Raw genomic sequence first — 22,753 nt, 5'->3', positions numbered from 1 at the left:
AGGAACATGCACACTCCACACAGGGATTGAACCCGGGACCTCAGAAATGTGAGGCCAACATTTTTCCATCTGATCCACTGTGCCGATACTGGGAATGGAGATTAAGGATAGGACTCCTACGGATTAACGGCAAGGTGGAATCAAGTTGTTGTCATGGCAGCGCAACAGCACATCAATGAGCTCCACAAAACTTTTGCTCTCTGCCAGCCAAATAGTAAAGACGCGCGGCCATAAATCAAAGACGGAGGTCCAAGCAATTGAAGGGCTACCGTTTTAACGTCTCGGGGCCATCAATATGACGCCGTGTGAGTCACGGACCATTGAGCGCCGCGGCTCCCCGTGCCGCGGCGGCGGCTCCGCCCGAGAGCCGAGACCCCTCCGGTGCTGTGCTCGCTACACGATCAATTGGCTGCAGCCGACGGGGGGGAAAGTAGCTGGTTCTCTGCGGGGTGCCATTATTTCAAATCTTTGTCCAATTATATTACGCTTGCAGGGCCAGGGTGTGTGTGTAAGACATGCAGATTGATTAGACAGGGTTGAGAGCAGGACCGGGGGTGTAATCAAAAGTCCTCACCGTCGATAAATACAGTTGGTTTTCTGAGGACGGCTGGGACTCACCAAGGAGATGGCGCCAAGACTCGACTCGATTCTTTGGATTGAAACTCGTATTTATTTCTGACTTGGAACAGCCAAGCTGGGTGCCGGTTTAATGAGGTCTGAAGGATGAAACCGAGTGTCTTCAACTTTGATTTGAGTGCAGTAGTTCTCAGCGGAATCACAGCCGCTTTCTCCACCTCTCCCGAGAGGATCCCGTCCCTGAAAGGTCAATTCAAAGTTCTGTTGTCAACCCGTGACGCGTTTGAAGATCATTTTTGAAAATGTGCAAAGACCGAGAGCCAGGTAGCACTTTAATCGCGGGGATACGACGTCCAATAGTTTTTGAACATTCCAGGTTGCCTTGGCGCCCCCCACCATGAGTCGTCCTTCTCGTCATTCTCTGGGCTGCTTATCCTCACAAGTGTCGCAGGAGTGCTGGAGCCAATCCCAGCCATCTTCGGGGAGGAGGTGGGGTTCACCCAGAACTGGTTGCAAGCCAATCGCAGGGAACATGTAATCAGGGACTTGAACTTCTTGATTTGCATCTGCGGTTGACCGGTGTAATTGTGATGTACGGTTCACTTTCTCGCTATGGCTACACCCCAGAATTGCACCTTCCACGTGGATAGTTTGCTGACATGGCTGCTTTAGCGTGCCTTGTTGTCGGCCACGAGTGTGCGCACGGGATACAGACAACTGTGTAGCAGAGAGGAGAATGCAGCTTGTGGACAGGGGCTTTGCCCTGGTATGGCCACTTTAGAGTGCCCCGTTGTTGGCTGTGAGTGCACGCATGCCACGCAGACAGAAGAGTGAAGAGAATTATTTTCAGGGAAAGGAATTAAAATCCCGCATTCGTGTCAAACAGGTGTCATCCAGGATTAAAGACAAACGATAGTTTATTAAGTGAGCGAGTGTCGCAGCAGTGCCTGCACACACACACACACACACACACACACACACAAACACACAAACACCTGAGGATCAAAACAACTGTGGGGATTTGGAGGATGCAACTCCCATGCGCTATCCACCACAGGCTTTTATTCTCCTCCTTCTTCTTCTTCCTCTTTCCATTCTTTTTCTCTTTCAGCCTCTCCACTTGTAAGCTGGAGAGTTGCCGGCGTGCTAAACAGCCGCTTTTGCCACATTTCCAAGAACTTCAAAGCCTTCTCGGCGCGAACGCTCAGGAGGGAGCTGGGGAGGGGGCTCCCTGCGCTGGGAGCCCCGCGTTTCTCACGCTGGATCCCGAGGTGGATGTGATCCATTGACATTCTCGAGAGCCCCCACTCCCCCACCCCACCCTTCAGCCGCTTTGACTTCCAATTTTTTGTCATCCTCGGGTTCAATAATAAACCGCGGATGTCAGTCTGAAGAGGACACAAAAGGTCGACATATTAATTAAAGTCTTTACCTGCTTTCCGTTTGACATTTAACACCGCGCCGGCGCCCTTTTGTCACGCCTGCCATGTTTGTGTCTGTCCTTTACAAAACGAGAAGGACTTTTCCTCACCTTGAGAGGGTCCGGGTAATGACAAATTCTCTCCCGGAAAGCGACGAGAACACATTTTGTCAAGAGACACTGGGATTTTCTCTGCTTTATGTCTGCAGCCACCACATCAGCGAGGGCTCAAATTACAAGGGTGCTCAAGAGGCCTTTAAACGCACCGTGTAGCATGCATGAATGAGTAATGAGGTCGTAAAAAAAAAGGAGGTGAAGCAAAATCTTGGATAATTTCAATTTTCCCCACTGTGACTAAGTGTCACAGCTTCAACCTTTCTTACTCAGTGTTTTCTTTTTTTTAATCATAGATTAAAAAAAAAAAAAAAGCACCCCGAGACGCAATTAAATAGTTTCGTAACTGGCGACTGCAACCTCTTCACGCCAAGGTGAAAAACGTTATCATTGCTGGATGTGAAAGCCGTTTGCGCTTTCTTCATTTTATCCCCCCGCCATGATCACATAAGAGTTCGAAATGTGTTCCTACTCTAATCACAGGCTACTGCAGTTCTCGCAGCGTGACCAGCTGACCTGCGGCAAGTTTTGGCTCATACGCAAGAGTCGTATTCTTGAGCTTCTGATTGACAATCCAGCCAAATATTTGATTCTCCCTAAAGTTACCGTATAGGTCTTGTGTACCGTCCTGCATGACTGGAGCTCAAAGCTGCCACGTAGCGCCGGTATCTTAAATTTTTACTCTTAAATCAAAACAAAAAACAAAACAAAAAAAACCTCAATCTATCTCAACGCACCAACGTAATGCTGTGCTGTGTCTTGCATTTCGTCCAATCTTTTGATTAAATGGGAGAATGGAATTCGGACAGCGATCACAGGCTGTACCCAAACAAAGCTTCACTTAGGAAAACATCAGTGAAAAAAATCCCGATAAAGATTTCTCGCCGTTGCCAAGTTGAGAGTGGAGAGCTTGCCTCCTCGCTCAACATTTTTCTTTAATAAGTGACCTTGGAGAGAGAGAGAGAGAGAGAGAGAGAGAGAGAGAGCGAGAAAGGAAAATGCCTTTGTGTAAACATCACTGCAGCTCTTCAGTAATTACAGTAGACTTTGCAGTTCTGATTCCTCCTATTCCCCCTGACCATACACTAATTGGATTATTCCCACATTGTTTATCCCTTAATTTCCTCATACCTGCGCTTGAAGGCCTGTGGGAGTTTTCCCACAGCGGAGGCTCCTCCCCTGCGAAAGGGGAAACAACATTGATCCGTCATATATTATCGGCTAAACGAAAGCATCTTTGCTTTTCCATTGATCCCTTCCAAACAAAACTGGGAGCTGAACTCATTACCGAGCGCTAAATATGCTTTTCTTCCATATCCCAAGCAGAAGATCAATACAAAGTCGGATTTGTCAGACATGCATTGATTCTACACTGGCAGGAAATCTATTTCTCTCATCAGTATACTTGTTTTAATATAATATACAGTATATATTATCATCAATAAAATAATACCTCAAGTTTTTGTCAATTGTATTGCATTTTTATCAATATCTTTTTTAACTGCATATTAGTCGCAGATTTTGAAACCAACACTGAAAAACATGTCATCCAGATCACAATGATCGTACTCAAAGGCACAAAACTTTGTCACATTTGTAACTGAAATGTGTATTCCACTATAAATTCAAATATTTGAGAGGATCTACAAATCATTCTCACTCCATTTTCTACATTACGATAATAATACTTTAAAAAATAAAATCGAATTCTCCCCAATGCCAAATGTATTTTCTCCACTTTTAAATTCACCCTACGGACCAGGTTGAACCCCTTTGCGGGGGCTGTTTTGGCCCGCAGACCTTATATTTGACACCGCTGGACTGGAAACCTTTTTCATACAAATATTAACTATGATGATGACTTTACTGGTGTTTGACGATGCCTACAAAGCCAAGATACATGCAGGCTGCTCCATTTTCCCATGGCTCGTCAATTGACCGGTCAAGAATTTTTTCTGTCCCCGACGCTACAATTCAGAATATTTATGGTAAAATAGACTTTGCTACTGTGTGACTTCTTTTATAAGTCTTGAGTAAGCATGTCAACACTTCTAATGAATTTTATATTCAGACACAACAACAAATGCATCTTGTGGATGGTTATAATGAATTAGTCATTTTTCATTGCACGCGACCTATATTCTTTTTTTAAATTATTTGTATGTTGCATAGGATGTGTGGCTTGCGCTTTGACATTAAGGTTCACTAGTGCTTAAAGGAGAGAAATACCGCACAGCCCGCCTTTCCACCCATTCCATCCTACAGCGTGATGTCATTGTCACTTGTGATAAAAGTCCACATGCCACTGCGCCATGCTGTCCTTTACCCCAAGCAAGCTGGCAAATTCAGATCTGCCCTTTTGCGTCGGAGGAATAAAATCCCCCCCGCGTGAGGTTAAACGAGCTGTCAAGAGGCGTGTGGGGCGACGTCTTCTTGGCACAATCACCCCCGCCCTCACCCCACACAAGAGTGACAGCAAGAAACCAAGTGGCAGGGTCCGCTGCAGGCCTTGCATGACAATACAAGGTGAAATGAAAGCATATCGTCCATTCACGAGGTGCTACGAGCACTCATGTGAGCACACAATGGAAAATTAAAGAACCTGTAAATGCATATTCCTTTTAGATAATCTGCTGGTCTGGCCACTTCAGAGCGCCTCATTGTTGGCCACGAGTGTGTGCATATCTCGGAGGGAAAGCAGAAGAGAGAGCTCATTGTAGTTCTTCTCGAGACTGACATGACAGTCACCGTATGGACAAGGGCTTCGTGATGGCACAGTCGCTTTAGAGTGCCTCGTCGTTGTTGCGTGGGGAAACACGCTACGACTTGGTGGGATACATTCCAGTTTCTGGGGATTTAAGTTGATCTATTTGTAACTCAAATGTAGCTCTGCATATTGACAGAAAAGATACACTAGACAAAGTAGCATCGATTGTATTTTTCCAGGTCGTCAAAGTGGGATTTGATTGGTTGGTGCTTGGCTCCAGCACATTTCGCGAACACGCCCACAACATCTGACACAATGGCTTGATTTTTCATGATTTAGAAGCCTCATTTTATCTACTTGAATCACGTTCAAACAGAAATAGGATCTGCAATATGTGGTCTGAGTCGTGTTTTTGCACGTGGACTCCCCGACGAAGAAGACGGCGACACCACGCCCTTCTTCAAAGCGTCTCCAGATGTCGTGGAGCCTCATGTTTATTAATTACAGACTATATATCCCGGAGCTTGGAAGGGGAAAAATACAATTTGCCGCCACCGCAGGAATTCATCCCTGTGGTGTGCTTCTGGCCCGTTTGCGAATTCTACGGGTCTCTTTCATTTTCGTAGGGAGAATGGAGGGGGGGGGGGGGCGTTGATCTAGATCCAATTTACAGACAAGATGGAAAGCAGACACACACGTCGGAGGGGGCGGGGGGCTAGTTGCAATGGACAAGTCAAAAGATGTCAGCGGTTCGGAGATTGATGGCTGACAGAACCAATACACAAAGTATACTTTGCCATGAAACTAGCGGAATGATGCAAAGGAGAAGAGTTACAATCTAAAAACTTTTTTTTTCAAACTATATTCAATTTCTTATCATCATTAATAATATTAGAACAGCGGTACTCTTAAGAAATAAGTGTTAGCGTTATGAGAATATTTTATAACATTCTATATTAAAAACCCAAGCTCCTAATATATTAAAATAAAACAAAATTTCAAACATTTATTTTGCAATAATAATAATAATAATAATAATAGAAATAACAATGGGAATAATTAAGAGTGCTCAATGAAAAATAAGTGAGAGGAAAAAAAATGGAGCATCACAATATAGGTGCAGTATTATTATTGTTTTTTTAAATTGGTGAATGACAAAACTCCAAACCTCTTGAGGGAGAATCAACAGGTAATTTCATGAAATGTGAAAAAAAAAACATATCCCTCGCATAAAAAAAATATAGCTATTGACAATGATAATCTGATGTTGCCGTCCGGGCGACTCGTTTTTTACGTTACAATGGACTCAAAAGTTGTTTGTGGGGATTATTTTTTCATTCTACTATGTTTGGGGATTTTTGGGGAACAACAGGTCGGAGGTACATGAAAAGTGCGCAGCACGTGCATTATTCATTTCCAGGCTGGAGTGATCAAAGCAACGACGCCGGGAGTTTTCTCTGCCACCAGACCCGCCGACGCTCTGCCTACCGAGCCCGACTGACACCGCCCGTGTAAATCCACCGTGCTGGAAAAATTCCAATTCTCCCATTCACAGATATCGCATAATCAGAGCCGGTTCATTGGGAAATGAATAATAAGACAATCAAAAAGAAAAACAAACATCATCAGGCATGCCTTCTGCATCCTTCTAAAACAACAATAACCAAAAAAAAAATATTAATCCTGAATTCCACTGCACCAGACTCAAAGGTGCGCTTATCCTTAATCTCCTTTGATAGCCCCCATTTTCAAAAATCCCCTCTATCAAGGAGAGGTGGGAAATATTTTCCTGACTTAATGCACTCACGGGAAAACAGCGCAGAGGTAGCGAGTCGTGTGGACTAATACATAAAGATGAAGGCAGGCTTTTGAAGACAAAACCAATTACTTTGGCAATTTCCGAGTCAGGGAGTGGACAACGGGTCACTTCATGCAGATTGGCCAGGAAAGATTACTATTAATAATATATATATATTTTTTTTTTGCTTAAACAGCAGAAGCAAAGGAGAACCAAAGTACGGAGGCGCCTTGAGATACAAGCAACCCGGGATATGAACTGTGGTTTGGACAATTGTTCTGCTATGACTATCATTTTTCCATTCCCCAAAAGCGCCATTAAGACTTTGAAACCAATTAAAGTGGTCATCATAGTTTTGAAATCATTTTAAAATCAGAAGTGTAAAGTAGATTATTTCCAATAAAATACTTCCAAACTGTCAATGGTATTCAAAGTCAAGCCAATTTGCAATTTTAGAACGGACTACAGCTAGAAACATGAATCAGAAGCACATGATTTGCTTGATAAAACATGTCGCGCTGGATCTGGCATAGGTGTACACATATAGTGACAAAAAACACCCGTCAGATTAGCAGAAATGTTGCCAGGAGTTTGATCAAAACTAGGCGTTTATTTCCAAGCCGTTGCTATATTTTCTTCTGGTAAACGGATTAATTAGTTCACGTGCTATTTCGCAATAGTCACACCAACACTGGCTGACTATTGAATAATAATAATAAAAAAAAAATAAAATCCTAAAAACAGCAACATATGCTTTCACAACTCATTCCAACATTTTAATACTATTCAACAGTCCGGAACATTTCCTGTTGGATTGCGGACCGTTATGCACAGACTGCATGTGTGTTTAACCCAACTGTGCACTCTGATAAGCCACCTGCCAGGTCTATTTAAAAAAAAAAAAAAAAAAAAAAAACCTGCGGGCAGAATTTCAAAAGCTCGAACTGAAACATTCAAACGCAGAGCAGACGTGGTAAATTTCAGACTCGGGTGGCTATTTCCAGCGACCTCTTTCGTACTCATTTGATCCATTGGCAGTAAAGATCAATGAATCGCTCCAGATTTAATTTCTTGTTACAATAAATGACCAGATAAAGTACCCACGGAGAGTATTAAGAAAGTATCAATTTGCAACACAAGCAGTGTTATTGGGCTTTGCCCTTCGCTGTCTGGAGTGATGGAGTCATCGGCGGAAGATGACCCCATTCTGGCGCAGCGAGCTACCGGATCATGAATCATCTTTCACTGGGGGGACTTGGCTGCTGGAGAAGGTTCTGAAACCCAGCTTCGGTGTCCAAAAAGGAGGATAAAAATCCAGACTCTCTCGAAAAGATGCTTTTGCTCACCTAGTGTACTTGTGGATGTGATAGAGGAGAAAAACAAAAATGAAAAAAACAATGCAGCTTACCTCCAGAGATGAAAATATTCAATTAAACACTTCACAGTCTGGAGGATTTTGCCTCTCTGCAAATGGCCATGAGGGCTATAATCTTGCAAAATGGATGGATGGTTATTTCCTTCGGCGAGTGCTGAACTTTTTTGGGGGGGGAAAACAATGGCAGCTGTTTCTTTCCAAGGTTGCAGCAGAATTAATCCTCCATTACAGCCAGGATAAACAAATCAAGCCGCGACGGGCTTAATGAACAACTTGTGTCATTCTTTTAAAACATGATTGGGTACGTTATGTCGAGAAATAATGTCGGTAATGATGACTTGGGAGAGCAGGGGTGTATAATAAGCAAGTATACGCTCAATGTATTAACCTTGTGATAAACAGAAAGAATATGACAGAGTACCAAGAGAGGAACTGTGGTACTGCATGCGCAAGTCTGGTGTGGCGGAGAAATGTGCTAGAATAGTACAGGACATGTTTGAGGGCAGCAGAACAGCGGTGAGATGTGCCGTAGGTGTGTCAGAAGAATTTAAGGTGGAAGTGGGACTGCATCAGGGATCCGTGCTGAGCCCCTTCCTGTTTGTGGTAGTAAAGGATAGGCTGACAGATGAGGTTAGACTGGAATCCCCTTGGACTATGATGTTCGCAGATGATATTGTGATCTGCAGTGAAAGCAGGGAGCAGGCAGAGGAACAATTAGAAAGATGGAGGCACGCACTGGAAAGGAGAGGAATGAAGATCAGCCAAAGTAAAACAGAATATATGTGTGTGAATGAGAGGGGCGGAGGAGGATGAGTGAAGCTCCAGGGAGAAGAGATGGCGAGGGTGGATGACTTCAAATACTTGGGGTCAACAATACCGAGCAATGGAGAGTGTGGTAAGGAAGTGAAGAAACGGGTCCAAGCGGCGTGGAACAGTTGGCAGAAGGAGTCTGGTGTTTTATGTGAGAGAAGAGTCTCCGCTAGGATGAAGGGTAAAGTGTATAAAACAGTGGTGAGGCTGGCCATGATGTACGGATTAGAGACGGTGGCACTGAAGAGACAACAGGAAGTAGCATAAATGAAGATACTGAGGTTCTCGCTTGGAGTGAAAAGGTTGGATAGGATTAGAATGAGCTCATTCGAGGGACAGCCAAAGTTGGATGTTTTGGAGACAAGGTTTGAGAGAGGTTTGGACATGTTCAGAGGCGAGAGAGTGAGTATGTTGGTGGAAGGGTGTTGAGGATGGAGCTGCCAGGCAAAAGAGCGAGAGGAAGACCAAAGAAAAGGTTGATGGATGTTGCGAGGGAGGACATGAGGGCAGTTGGTTTTAGAGAGGAAGATGCACGAGATAGGCTTGGATGGAAAAAGACGGGACAAGCCGAAAGGAAAAGAAGAAGAAGTAGTAACCTTGTGATAAACGTCTTCTTAAGGTTCTTCGCACCCTTTGGTTGTCACATCCCAAATTAGCTTGAGCGTATGTGGCAGACGATGCAGCAAAATTAGCTTCAGAGCCAAAGTTGAAAAGGTTACTTGTGTAAGTTCATTTCAATTCACATCCATTCTGACCTTCCGAGGCGCACCGTGCACGCCCCTGTCATCGCCGCGGCCCGAGGAGGCGCAGCCCGTCTACCTTCATTCCCTCCTAATCGGATGAGACAGTGACGTTAAAGTGGCAGTATTGTCCGGGGTCGCGCTCGCACACGGCAGCCGGCGTTCTCCGCGAGCTCCTATAATGTGCTAATGGGACCTCAGCCTGCGTCACGAGCGAGCGCGCATCTGAGGAGGAACGGTTTCAAGTTGGATTGCCGGGAACGTTCCAGCAACACATTCAAGATTGCATTCCACCGGGCTTCCTCTACGTTGGAAAGGATAAACTTTTGAGCGAGCACCTGGTGCATTCGAGGACAACAAAACAGGGCATCTCAAACACAAGCGAAAAAAAAATATATATTATTATTGTCATCAACCCACTATTTACTTTTTCCTACTGGATTCTCAAGAACTAACATAGCTTGTTAGCAATGATTTGGCTACTTACTCCAAAAGTAAAGGTCACGGCGCCATGCTGGCAAGCTAACCCAGCAATTTGACAGCAGAACAATAACGTTGAAATTCCTTCGCTGGAAGGAACATTGGTGCTGAACATGATCTCCAATTACAAGTTCCTCAAAATAAACGTGCAGAACGGCAACACGCCTCGCAAGGGATGTAAGTCAAGGACCCGAAACATGCCGCACGAGAATCTTGATGATAGGTAGGAAGTTCAGATGAGAAGACGCGCAAGGCCGTAATTAAAAGTTTTATAAAGCAGGACTAGCTGGAAGGTTTGCATATTTTACAGACCGCTGTGCTTTTAGCATATTTTTCAAAAATGAGGATTAACTAAATCTCCTTGGATTTATCTCTGCGAAAGTCAGCAAATACATTGCTTTAGAGAGAGAGAGAGAGAGAAAAAAAGGAGAAGGCCTCATTTTGAAAAATTAATATGATGAGCCTTTCAGGGAGTACGGACGTGTCAGTTAAATGAAGCAAATGTTCAATGAGAGATGAAATCACTGCGGGACGCATGAATAAAACACCTACTTTGAAAGTTCTCCCTCTTGATACCTTAAAAGTTTCTTAATAAGACATAAGGGAGGTGGAAAGAACAGCTCATTTAAAAATCCCTCCCACCTCCCCCCGCATTCGTGTTTGTCATCACTTTGACTTCATACAAAAAAACATGAAATATTTGTGGGATGACTTCCTGTCTGGTGTTTAGTGAACAAACTTGCACTATGAATCAGAAACATTCAATGCCTTGCACACATTTATGATACAGTAACCGCTTTAATTACTACCTTTAAATATCAGATAGGCCAACCTATTAATTAAAGGCATCGATCATGCTGTCATAAATGCAATTTTTTATTGGCAATATTTATCTTGTCATTTGCAAATGTCAACACTTGTTTTTTGACGTGACGATGATACATTTGAGTCAACAGTAATGTGTCATGTAACATCTGCTACAGCGATGATGTATTAGCAACGTTTTGCTCGCAAACTAACTAGAAAATTTTTGCATTTAATATCTTTTACAAGGTATCAATGAGAAAAATAGATCTCCTATAATACATGATAAATACTTCCCAAAACCAATCGCGGATTGTCAATTGTCTTTGTTTTTTCATGTTCACAACTTTCCATGATGTTTTTTTTTTTCTTGCAAAGTATTGAGAAGTCACACACCCCCCCAGCCCCGCCTCCAAGCCCTCCCCTAGGTCTTCTCCTTCCTGACTTCCCCTCAGGGTCTTATCAAATCCACTTCTGCATTTTTGTCTCCATTTTTATGTCCATTAAAATTACACTTGGGCCAAATCTTTTAGTAAGGCGTTACGTCAACACCTTCTGTTGTCTATGGCGTAAAAAAAACATAAATGACGCAGATGTACGTCATTGGGATCATACGAATGTTTTATTAAATGACGTAGAATTTCATCATTGTAAGTTAAAGATATGTGAAGCAATTACATTAATATATGCTTTTCAATGTAGAGTATCTAACATGAACACTGTATATATATAGATATAAAACAATAAAAACTCAAGTATTTTTCACTTTTTGCCACTTTACTTGAGCAGTAGCACATCTCCACATTCAGAAGCAAAACAAGAGGAATCTGTGCTAAAATGACCTTGACACTGAGCAGAAATTGGAAAACAAAACAAATGAGATTTCAAGGCATGTCTTGCCTAAATTATGATCGGTGGAAAGTTAGAAAGAAAACAAAACACCCACATAACCAGTAGCAGCATTTCAAATTCTGATTTAATCCATTGTCAAGTGTTGTTTTTGCTAAAAACACATCCATTGTGTTAACAGACTTACATTCTTCCCCCCCTCAGGGAGGCTATTAAATTGTCAAATTGAAAATCGGGAACAATCGACGAGGTGAGAGTGCAGCAAGGACGTTATTGGCGCAAAATAATGCCCGTGGGATTTGAGAAGAATTAGCCAGGACTTCCCTTGACCAGATGCCGTCGCCATCCAAGTCCATCAAACCTACCCGAGGACAAAACCGGTTGAGCGCCTGAACTGGAAAAGCATTCACTGGATCCTGGTATAAGAAGGGCGCTCGCTCTTCATTAGCATATCGTTACTCCTCAACAGCTGAAGCAACGGCTTAATTGGAGCTCATTTTTTTAATTTATTCATGGCACAGTGATCGTAGCCGAGAATGTGGGGGAATTGGCTCCGTTGTTGATTTACAGTTGAGAAGCCGGACTAATTCTTTTGTCATCTATTAGAAAGTTAACTTACTGGAACTCCCCATCACAAAAGAAGTTATTTCAATTTACACTCTATATCACTTCAGAATTAGGGTCCACATTTAGAAATAGGCTAGTTATAGACTACTGGCAGTTTTCAGTTATGTATGTTAATCTGTATCAAAAGCTTATACAGTATTTATCTTATCATACAGTTTATTCAAAAAAACACTTCCAGTGAATACAATTTCAATAAATTATTATGCGTAATATTAATACAAGTGCCCTAAGGCTTAGAACACAACCTGGAAGGGCACCTCACTGACATACTGACCAGTTTTTATCTTAATATGGGCTCACTATATATTATTATCTTGCAATAATATTAACCGTTTATTAATGATGAGCTACTGCTGTGTATGACTGACAAAAATTAAGTCTTTTTGTAACAGAGAAGGCAGCAATAAAGCCAAATGCGGGCTCACGATTTGCAATCAGTAACTTCAGGTTTGGTAAAGGTGTAGTAGACTTGTAATAGCTCATTTATAAACAATTTAATAGCCCTCATCTTGCAGTGTGATTAATATATCAATTTTGGACAATCAAAGTCAGCAATACTGCAGAATTTTTAAGGTGCAGTTGCGAAGCAAAACCACAAGAGAGAGTACTTATCAAGGTGACTTGTAAATGATGAGTAGAGCGTGTATGGCCTGGTAACTCAGCACAATGGTCATCTCTCATCTCTGCCTCTTGTGCTGAACTCAGCGACCGGGGTGGCAAAAATCTGATGAATTTAGTTTTAATAGTGGAGTCGTGCAGCAAGGTCAACATAAAGATATAATTCAATTGCATCAAGGTTTGGCTCGCTCACCTCTGGATTGTCTCTCCCAAGGACGGCACGCACTCATTTTGACTAAACAAACATTTTTCCCCCATCTTCTCCTCATGTGCCGCACCGATGCACTCGCAGCGAGCTGCAAACGAAACGGCGACGCTCGGCCCGTCGTAAATCAGACCCAACCAATCGAGTCCTCCCTACTTAAACGGACGAGCCTCTGCTGCCGCCAAACGCGCTAAAGCAAGTCATCACTCACCGACTTTAAAGGATGTCGTAAATGTACGCCGAAACAAAATAATGGAGTTCTTTCAATTGGAGGGGCTCGTTTATATGGGTGATGACATCCTGGCAGCCATTGAATGAAAATTGAAATGAAGCCTGACACCAGAATGTTTAACGAGAACATTAGTGGCCTTCGGATCGAACCCTGAGAGGTGCCACACAATTATTCATCAATAAGTATTATTTTAATAAGAGTACATAGTCAGCCAGAACTGTCTTAAATGTACCAAATATATGTATAAAAATCAGAATGTAATGGAGTGTTCATGAATCTGAATCAGATAATCCTTAATGCTTTTAAATTAAGACAAAATATTACACTTTTGTAGCAAAATATGGCATCTTCACTCTCACGTAGCAGCAATATTTTGCAAATGTGTTGCTGAGGAATTCATTCATTAAATTATTAATTGACAGTACAGGTCTCAAATGTACTGCAATTAGAAGCTAAACATTGGAAATATATATTAATGAACACATTGTTATTTTCTAGAAATACACCATTCACCCATATCATCGCTCCCAATACATTGTTAATGGTGTTGCCATTTCACTGCTTTTTTCTTTTTAACCAATCATTTTTTTTTTTTGGTATACATAATTACGGTGGATCAGCTGGTAAAGCATTCGCCTCACAGTTCTGAGGTCCAGGGTTCAATCCCGGACCTGCCTATGTGGAGTTTGCATGTTTTCCCCATCCCTGCGTGGCTTTTCTCCGGGCACTCCGGTTTCCTCCCACATCCCAAAAAATATGCAACATTAATTAGACACTCTGAATTTCCCCCAGGTGTGATTGCGAGTGCGACTGTTTGTCAAGATGTGCCCTGCGATTGGCTGGCAACCAGTTCAGGGTGTACCCCGCCTCCTGCCCGTTGACAGCTGGGATAGGCTCCAGCACTCCCCGCGACCCTTGTGAGGATAAGTGATTGAGAAAATGGACGAATTGATAATTATTACAATGCCTCGAAGATGTGGGAAAGGAGATCCACCGTCACGGATGCACTTTTCAACTATTTAACACTAGAACACATATACTGTACACAATGAGCACACAAATGGGTTTTAACACATTAAACCATGTTTAAATACGCTAAATGTATTTTGACGGCCTATTGCAGGTGGATGTGGACCGTATCCCCCCGATAAATCAGACTGGTCTTTGATTTTTAAGGCAGTAATAAGGGAACACAAGCAACACCCCGCCTAACCTGTGGGAACGCTGTCGCATCCATGGCAACTGAAGTCCCTGAACAGATACAAATACAATTCCTGTTAACAAACCGCACTGATACCCGCAGTATCTTGTCGGCCGCACTCGAGTGTACACCGCACTGTTGCCGTGAAATATATTGCATGTTCACCATTTTATTTATCTGCTTCTTCTTCTGAATTTCTATCACGTTTCCTGTGGGGTTTTCTGACACGGACGCCAAGGTGTCTGCGGCATCAACAAAACGGTTTCTTAGATACTCCTGATACACGAGTTAACGTACACCTGGAGTTGCGCCTGGAGACCGTCTAGCTTTTTCCGTGGGCATTGAGGCAAATTAATAAATAACAAGCATGAAATCTGACTCCCAACCGCACCCCTACACCCCATATTTTAAAGAATATATATGGATATGATTTTAAGGTACAAAATACACCGAATTGTGTGTGCAATTTGAAAAGGTAAAGGCACAAAAATCAAAAGTATTTACTCGAAGGGAATATTTTGTTAACATTTAGGGTGTCGGATAAATGATTTAAAATTCCATGTGTGGACAAAGAAGTTGTAAAAGATGGAAATGATGAAGTATAAAGTAAAAAGGAAAACAAAACAATGACTAGCTCGAGGGCGCACATCCAATGAAAAACAAAAAGATCCGCGACGCCGCGCAAGCAGCAGCCGCGCAATAAAGTGCTTCAAAATTGATGACACTTTGTTTCTGATAAGATCGCGCAAATCCCCCTCCCCTGGAAGATTTTGTCACCCATCTCGCCGGAGCGGCATATCAAATGACGATTGGTAACATGAGCGAAGCCGAAAGCAAAAACAAACGCAACCCGATTAGCCCCTGACTCAGCTTTTGTGTCGTCAACAATTTGCATTCGCTTCTTTGCTTTGGTTTCAGGACGGCACTAACGTGGCAAGTTGGGGAAACAATTGCTGCATTTAGCCACTCCCTTATTTGGTATTTATCATTATGTTCGCTGGTTGTAATACCGTATTAGCGACAACAGCTCATTTGGTGTTGAACTACAAAAAATGGCTTACTGTTACTTGTTAATTTGTACAAGCAGGGTGGTAAAAAGGATGAAAAGGAGGAAAACAAACATATATTGACGGCTTGCTCTGATGTCGCATTGTTTTAATCCTGCTGTTACGTTGCGGGTCAAGTTGACCCAGTGAGAATTTTAAACATCCATCCATTTTCTTAGTTGGTTTTCCTCACAAGGGTCACGGGGTGTGCTGGAGCCTATCTCAGCTGTCAACGGGTACACCCTGAACTGTATTTTTTTTTTTTTTTTACTTAATTTTAAACATATAAGTAAAACAAACAAAAAAAATCTCTCTTTTCTGAATATAACTCGGTGTTGTTTTACACAATTTTTTAAAGTCATTTTGACAAAGCATGCAGAGGGTCACAATTACCCATGAATGTTTTTGGTATGCCAAACAGAAAAAGGAAGGTAAAAAATGCATTCGTCAAAGACATGATCGTGATGTCTGACTGAGGCTAATCGCTTATTCTTACTCGACCAAATAAAGTCCGGGTCATCAAATGCACGGCAGTACTTCTTGTACTCCACGCTCCTAAATTCCCGAGTAAACACACGGGTCTTCTGACAGGATCCTCCTAACCATAAAGTTAACTGCCGAGCGCTCCGCCCGACTCACATCATGACGGCCAGTGACACTTTTAATGTTTGTACAGCGCAGCGAGAGCAGGCGACTTACGGAGAACGTTTGAAAAACTAAACGTCGTCAGCCGGGCTAACAGTTTTGGATATTTTTTAAATGTAGAACCCTACGCAAGAGCAACAATGACGTGTGTAGAAGTATGTCAACACATACACGTGCACAAGACTAGCTAGCCACCACTGCTTGACTGGTTTATAGATCCATGATGGGATGGTCACTTCGTTCCGGGTGCAGGAATTTGACATTAGCAATAGGTTTTTTAAATAATAATAAATAATATTAATAATAAAATAATAAGAGCCAAAAAGTCAACCACCCAAACTGGAGATTACGTTATGAAATGAGACAAGATCGATTAAATAAAGAAAAAATAAAGAACTCATTATGGGCAGCTTGGTGGTCTCAGCAGGAAAGCGCTGGCCTTATAGTTCTGAGGTCCCGGGATTTGATCCCGCCCCCACCTGTGTGGAGTTTGCATGTTCTCTTCGTGCCTGTGTGGCTTTTCTCCGGGCACTCCGGTTTCCTCCCACATTCCAAAAACATGCAGCATTAATTGGACACTATAAATTGCCCCTAGGTGTGATTGTGAGTGCGGCTATTTGTCTCAATGTGCCCTGCGATTGGCCGGCAACCAGTTCAGGGTGTACCCCGCATCCTGCCCGTTGACAGCTATGGTAGGCTCCAGCACTACCCGTGGCCCTTGTGAGGATAGGCAGCTAAGAAAATGGATGGATGGATGGATGGATGGATGGATGGATGGATGGATGGATGGATGGTTGCTTTTGATGGGAACGTTGCCCCTACAAAGATGGCTACTATGTAGACACGTCGCTTAACCAAGGTGCTCCTTTCATTTCAAAACTATGAAATCAAACACAATGAGTGGGAGGATATTCAAAAAAGGGGTCATTGTCTCTCTCTTGCCGTCTTTGTTAAACAAATGCCATAAAGTTACTTCTTGTCGCTTCCTGGAACAGCTCCAGGATTCAAGCAGGAGAACGAGAGGTGATTTCACCCCTCAACCTGTAAGTTTCATTTTTTTTTGTGGGGGTTTAAAAAATAGTTTATGAATGAAAAATACATATTAAACTGGGAAGTATGTTTTTTATGTGTTATTTTTTTAGAATTTGATTTGTCATTATTTAAATATTTTTTGGGAGACCAGCTTGACAAGATTTCTGTTTGTAGTTTTTTTTTGTTTTCCCAGTAAGCAGAATAATACTATAAACGCACAATAATAATGTTTAAGACAAAGATATTGGTGACTCTTAACCATGTTGGGGGTACTGAAGTTCACGGAAAAATAAAATGACTTTCAAATTAAAAACATAGGCACATAATCTTCAAGTCCACATCATATACCATGCTCATATATAAAATCACTGCATTAAAAAAATAAGAAAACTGACATATCATGACCTCCCCCCATCCAGAAAAAAAAATTACATTAGCCTTGATCTTTTTTCATTTTCAATGCCTGGCACATTTGAAGGTACATTTATTTGGACAAACATAACGACACCCACAAAATAGCTCATAAGAGTTTAAATTAAGCGGGGATATCTACCCATTTTCCATGACCTGTCAAAGTCATTGTCTTGGAAACTTCCTTGTTTGCAGGCTTCAGTGGCTTCATCCGTGACTATGAGGATATTGTACGTGAAAATCTTCCACAACTCCATCATCATAATTGCAATGGAAATACAGAGACATGGGGAGAGCTATAAAAAGTTCAACAGATGTAAATTGTTGTTTAAGAACAGCATGTATAGAAAAATCATTGTCCTTGTCAGCATCCCAATTTGTCGCTTCTTTGTTCTTATTTGACTTTGTGATCTTTTTCAGTTCTTACTTCGTACAGATTCCAACAGCAGACCACAAGATGTTTCCCCTGAAAACGAAACTATTTGTCCTGCTACTTGCCATTGGGGTAGGCGTTTTTTTGATTGGAAATGTGCGGGAATACTTTCGGACCTGGGACGGGATATACTTCGGTGCATCTCCTGGTCACTCGTTGTTTAAGCAACGCGTCAACAGAAGCGTCGATCTGTTTTTGTCTGCCAAATGTAAACTCTCAAAGCATGCTTTTGACTGGTGGAAGGTAAACTCTCACGTCACCGTAAAAACACAAGTGAAGCTTCTCTTATCTGTGTTATTCCTAACCAATTATAGTTTGGTTTGTGTATCAGCAATTACAGCCTGAAAAGCGGGACTACATTTATTACCAAAAAACAGTGGACAACCTGGCCAAGGTCTTTCCGTCTGTCTCAAATGGTGTAGAGCCCTGTCTGGACCACTGCAGGACCTGCGCAGTGGTGGGAAATTCAGTGAATTTGAAGGGCTCACTTTATGGATCTGTAATAGATGCCAATGATGTGGTTTTCAGGTAAGTCTTCAGTGGGCTTCTACCCTAAAACCAACTAAATATTTATCCATTACGTTTGAGCATTAAAGATTATCCTTTAGCCGCAGTCCTCCAACCTGGTTCTTCCAAGGTGACCTCCATGTTGAATTTTCTGGTCTAATGCACATCTATCCTGGGCATGGAGGAATCCACAGCCAATGGAAGTCGTCTAGCCTGGTTCCTTCAAGGAGTTGCCGGCCTGGAATGTTTCCATCTAAGGCCCGCTTTTCCCTGGCATATAGGAAGACTTATGGCTCCATCCTAGAATTTGGCCGTCTAATGCACAACTATCCTGAGCGTGGACAAAGAGCTCTAACTATAGAAAAGGACTTAGTTCTAAACTCCAGAACTTTCGTGAGAATGAGGCTTGATACTGTTGTGTTGGAGGAAAAACCAAGGTGGGTTGGTGGGTAGTTTGGGTGAACCGGAGGACAAGGGGTTCCCGGTCTCGTCCTTGGTGTCTGACACCACCTTCATTCAAACATCTGAGGTTGATGAGAAGTCTGTTTGGTACTTTTCTTGCTTTAATTTGTTATTCAATTGAAAAAACAATTGTCATAGTTCATAGAGGCTTGGGGGAAATCAGTCCAAACAGATCAAGAATCAAGGCTGGAATCAGAAAAACATCCCATCTACTCCAAATTTACAGGAAGAAGACCACATTTCTCTGGAAGGGGGGACCTCTTCTTTGGTTAAGACCAGAGAAAAGTGTTGAAGACTGGTTATGTGTGAGTTTAAGAAGATTTAAAAAGATTTTGCTTCATCAACACCTAGCTTGTGATTATGTCATCGTATGCCACATTTCCTCATATGAGTGACCCTTTCGACGTCAATACACTACGAGTCGCATTTTAGGAAGATTTTTTCTGCACTCAAATAGTGTGACCAGAGTTTGTCCGCTCTAACGTCAATTTTTTTTTTCTTCCTATTTTTAAGACCCAGTTACGAGACCAAGCAATTAAAGAATTAAATGAAATAAAATACATTAGTCGATACTCTCACATCACATCTAGGAAGATCAGCATGGTGGAACAACCAGATTGGAAGTCTAGGGACTCAATGCCCAATTTAGGTGCTCATTGGACTGAAAAATACCAAGCCAAAGTCCCCAAGAATAAGCAGGCTCTCATTCAGAAATTACACAATGTTTGACGCCATTTCACTCTTTTAGCATGAACACAAGGATGACACCCTATCTAACACATTCTTTTGAATTGGATAGAATGAACAGAAGTCCCACTAAAGGCTATGAAAAAGACGTGGGGACCAAAACGACGCATCGCATCATGTATCCAGAAAGCGCCGTAGACTTGGACAACGCCACTCGCTTTATACTCTTACCCTTCAAGATTATGGACTTGGAGTGGCTTCAGCAAGCCTTCACCACAGGATTCTTCGGAAAGTGAGTCTTTTCATCATAGTATCGCATTCTTCGTTTGGCATAAAATGTCAGATGTTTTGAATGGATGTGACGGTTTTTGGGGTGATGCATATTGTTGTCGTACACAAATTGACCAGATACTTTTTGTCCTTTTGTGTGAAGTGCAGTATAGCATGCATGGATGTAACCTAGATCTCTTCTAGTTGTGGGGAATTCCAAATGCCGACACCAGAATTTCATGTCTTCTTAAGAACACAGGAGCCATTCAGTCCAGACACTCCTGAAGCACAAGTTGACCGCAAACAAAAGGAAGTCCCTCCCTGCATCTCTCCAAACAATTCATAACCACTGACTGTGACCAGTCATAGTTTTGAAGAATGTAGCCGAACGACGTTACACAAGTTTTTTGTGTACACACACACGGGTCAGCAGTTGCGACTCAACCCCCCTTTGGACGCGGAAAATGGACAATGGTTGGGTAGCTCGTGTGGAAGTTTGAGCGTTCAGCCAAAATGACTCAAAAACTGTAATTGTAAATAGAGATAGATACCTGAAAAATCCATCTCAGTACAGTAATCACGTTTTTGGACATACTGTACTTAATTGCCTTCCACTGCTGATGCTAGAAGTTATGCTGCAGTTACAAAAAACAGTTTTCCTGTTAACTTTTAGTTAGAAACCACTGCCATGTTGCTCTTGTTTACTCCACCAGGTCATATGCCCCAGTAAAGTCCACCATCAGAGCGAACGAAGACTTGGTGAGTATCGCAAAACCGATCAAAGCAAGAACCCTTGATTTTCATTGGTTATCAGGCATGTCAGTTTTGAGTCAAACGATCAGCAATTACTGTTCTGCCATACATTGTCGATTCATTTTTTGCTCCTTTTGAACTTTTTGCTCTTGGGATTTTTATTTTTTCAACGGTACCTGATAGGAGCTGCCGGGTTGGATTTCATTTTCAACGGAAAGACTGAAGGGCTGATTTTGCTACTTAAGGTGATGGTGGTCAGTCCAGTTTTCATGATGTATGTTCATCACGTGTGGTTGGAGAGTGAACGCGGATATCCTTCTACGGGCTTCATGGCGTTGATTCTGGCCCTGCACATTTGTGATGAGGTGAGTTCTACTGATTTGGACCACTACATTTTGCCGTTGACCAATATTACACTTAAATGATACTGCTGTTCCTGCAGGTACGGGTTTTTGGTTTTGGAGGGGACAAGCATGGCAGCTGGACGCACTACTGGGAAAAACCCAAAGACAAAAACTTTAAAACCGGACTTCATCCCGGAAACCTCGAATACTATATTCTGGAGCAACTAGCTAAAGAGCAAGCGCTTCAACTTTTTAATGGCTCGAGATCATAAAACAGACGTGACTATTGTTTTATACTTCATACAAAAAAAATATATATATATCAGAATTTACTGGGATGTATGTACAATACTGATAAAACATCTAGCATGTACACAGTCGTGAAGCCATGTTACATATGCAAATGGTTTCATTCAGTACTGAAATTATCCAACAAATCACCTTCATGAGAGGCTCATTCATGTCATTAGCTAGCACATTAGCCTAAATAAAGCACTAGTACAAAGTGAGGTGACGACATACATGGGGATCACAAATATGTGAACTAGCACTTTACACAAACACCATTAAGCCATAAAACTTTTTATTTAACGTTTTATTATTAACTCAGGCTGTCTATCAATTATTCTATCAATGACTGTTAATCAAACAATCAGACAAAAACATTTTTAGATCAATGCAAAATCTCTCTTTATCACTATTGATTTATGATCATTTAGTTTTATGTAATGACCAAACAAATAATTCAACAATATCTCATGACCAGGAGTGATGATGTACTCTCGGGTACTGAGTAATACTGAAGCCAGCTAGTCTGATGTATTGGTACATTTCTGTGGCTGTTTCAGGTTCAACTACGTGTACATTATGGGTTTTTCACACTACGACTACAAATGCAATATTTTATTTTACATACAAATTATGATTCAGAGGTTTGGTCTCTGTAACTTATCAGAAAACAGGCACAGACTTTGAACATTGTTCTCCAAAGTCAAAACAGATGTTTGCAAATGTTATTGTGATCAACCACAGAGATAATCAGGATGTACCCCGCCTCCTGCCCAGTGATAGCTGGGACAGGATCCAGCACTCCTGTGACCCTTGTGAGGATAAGCAGCTCAGACAATAGCTGGACAGATGGGCTAATTGTCAATTCATCAATCAATAGTTGCAGCTGTAATATTTACTGACAATAATAAATAGCAGTGAGAACAAAAAAGGCAAAGTGAACGACACCCGTCTATTCATAGCTGGATCGATAGGGAAGCAGAAATCCAGTTTTAGTTTCACTTTTGATGGGTCATCAGTCTTTGTTAATTGTGGGCCCTGTGAAGCCCTTTGAAACTATTTTGTGATTGTGGGTTATACAAATAAAGGTGACGGCGCACAAGGTGAACTCAAGGGCTGCCAGAAAAACTGAACATCAAGTGGACTAAAAAAAAAAAAAAAAAAAACCTGTCAATGAAATAAACCTAAACGAGACTCTTAACAGATGCCACCAAAGTAAAACTTGAATTGCTTTGTAGAAGCCAAGATTTTCTGTCAATGAGTGAGGATAGGTTCCAAAGAAAATCCACGTACTGCAATTTGTAAATGCAAAACTCGAA

At 42.0% G+C, this 22,753-nt stretch overlaps 2 protein-coding genes across 7 annotated transcripts in view; one reads left to right on the top strand and one right to left on the bottom strand.

Moving 5' to 3' along the window:
• Positions 1–22,753, bottom strand: part of LOC133498469 (CMP-N-acetylneuraminate-beta-galactosamide-alpha-2,3-sialyltransferase 1-like) — a 70,357-nt gene that overhangs the window by 35,627 nt on the left and 11,977 nt on the right. For 2 of the 6 annotated variants that reach the window (XM_061815392.1, XM_061815427.1), the window contains exon 3: positions 3,242–3,289. The exons of the other annotated variants lie outside the window; for them this stretch is intronic. The gene's annotated coding sequence lies outside the window, so the exon portion shown is untranslated. The remainder of the gene's footprint in view (positions 1–3,241; positions 3,290–22,753) is intronic. 6 annotated transcript variants of the gene reach the window in all.
• On the top strand, positions 10,134–22,748 carry LOC133504111 (CMP-N-acetylneuraminate-beta-galactosamide-alpha-2,3-sialyltransferase 1-like). The gene is made up of 8 exons (XM_061826316.1): positions 10,134–10,243; positions 18,111–18,195; positions 18,289–18,366; positions 18,455–18,651; positions 19,892–20,071; positions 20,763–20,808; positions 21,048–21,167; positions 21,245–22,748. Exons 1-8 carry the CDS (start codon positions 10,134–10,136, stop codon positions 21,416–21,418), a joined length of 990 nt encoding a protein of 329 aa, XP_061682300.1. The 3' UTR covers positions 21,419–22,748.

Source organism: Syngnathoides biaculeatus, chromosome 1, assembly GCF_019802595.1.
Source record: "Syngnathoides biaculeatus isolate LvHL_M chromosome 1, ASM1980259v1, whole genome shotgun sequence".
In the NCBI taxonomy this organism is placed as follows: Eukaryota; Metazoa; Chordata; class Actinopteri; order Syngnathiformes; family Syngnathidae; genus Syngnathoides; species Syngnathoides biaculeatus.
This window is presented reverse-complemented; position numbering and strand designations above follow the sequence as displayed.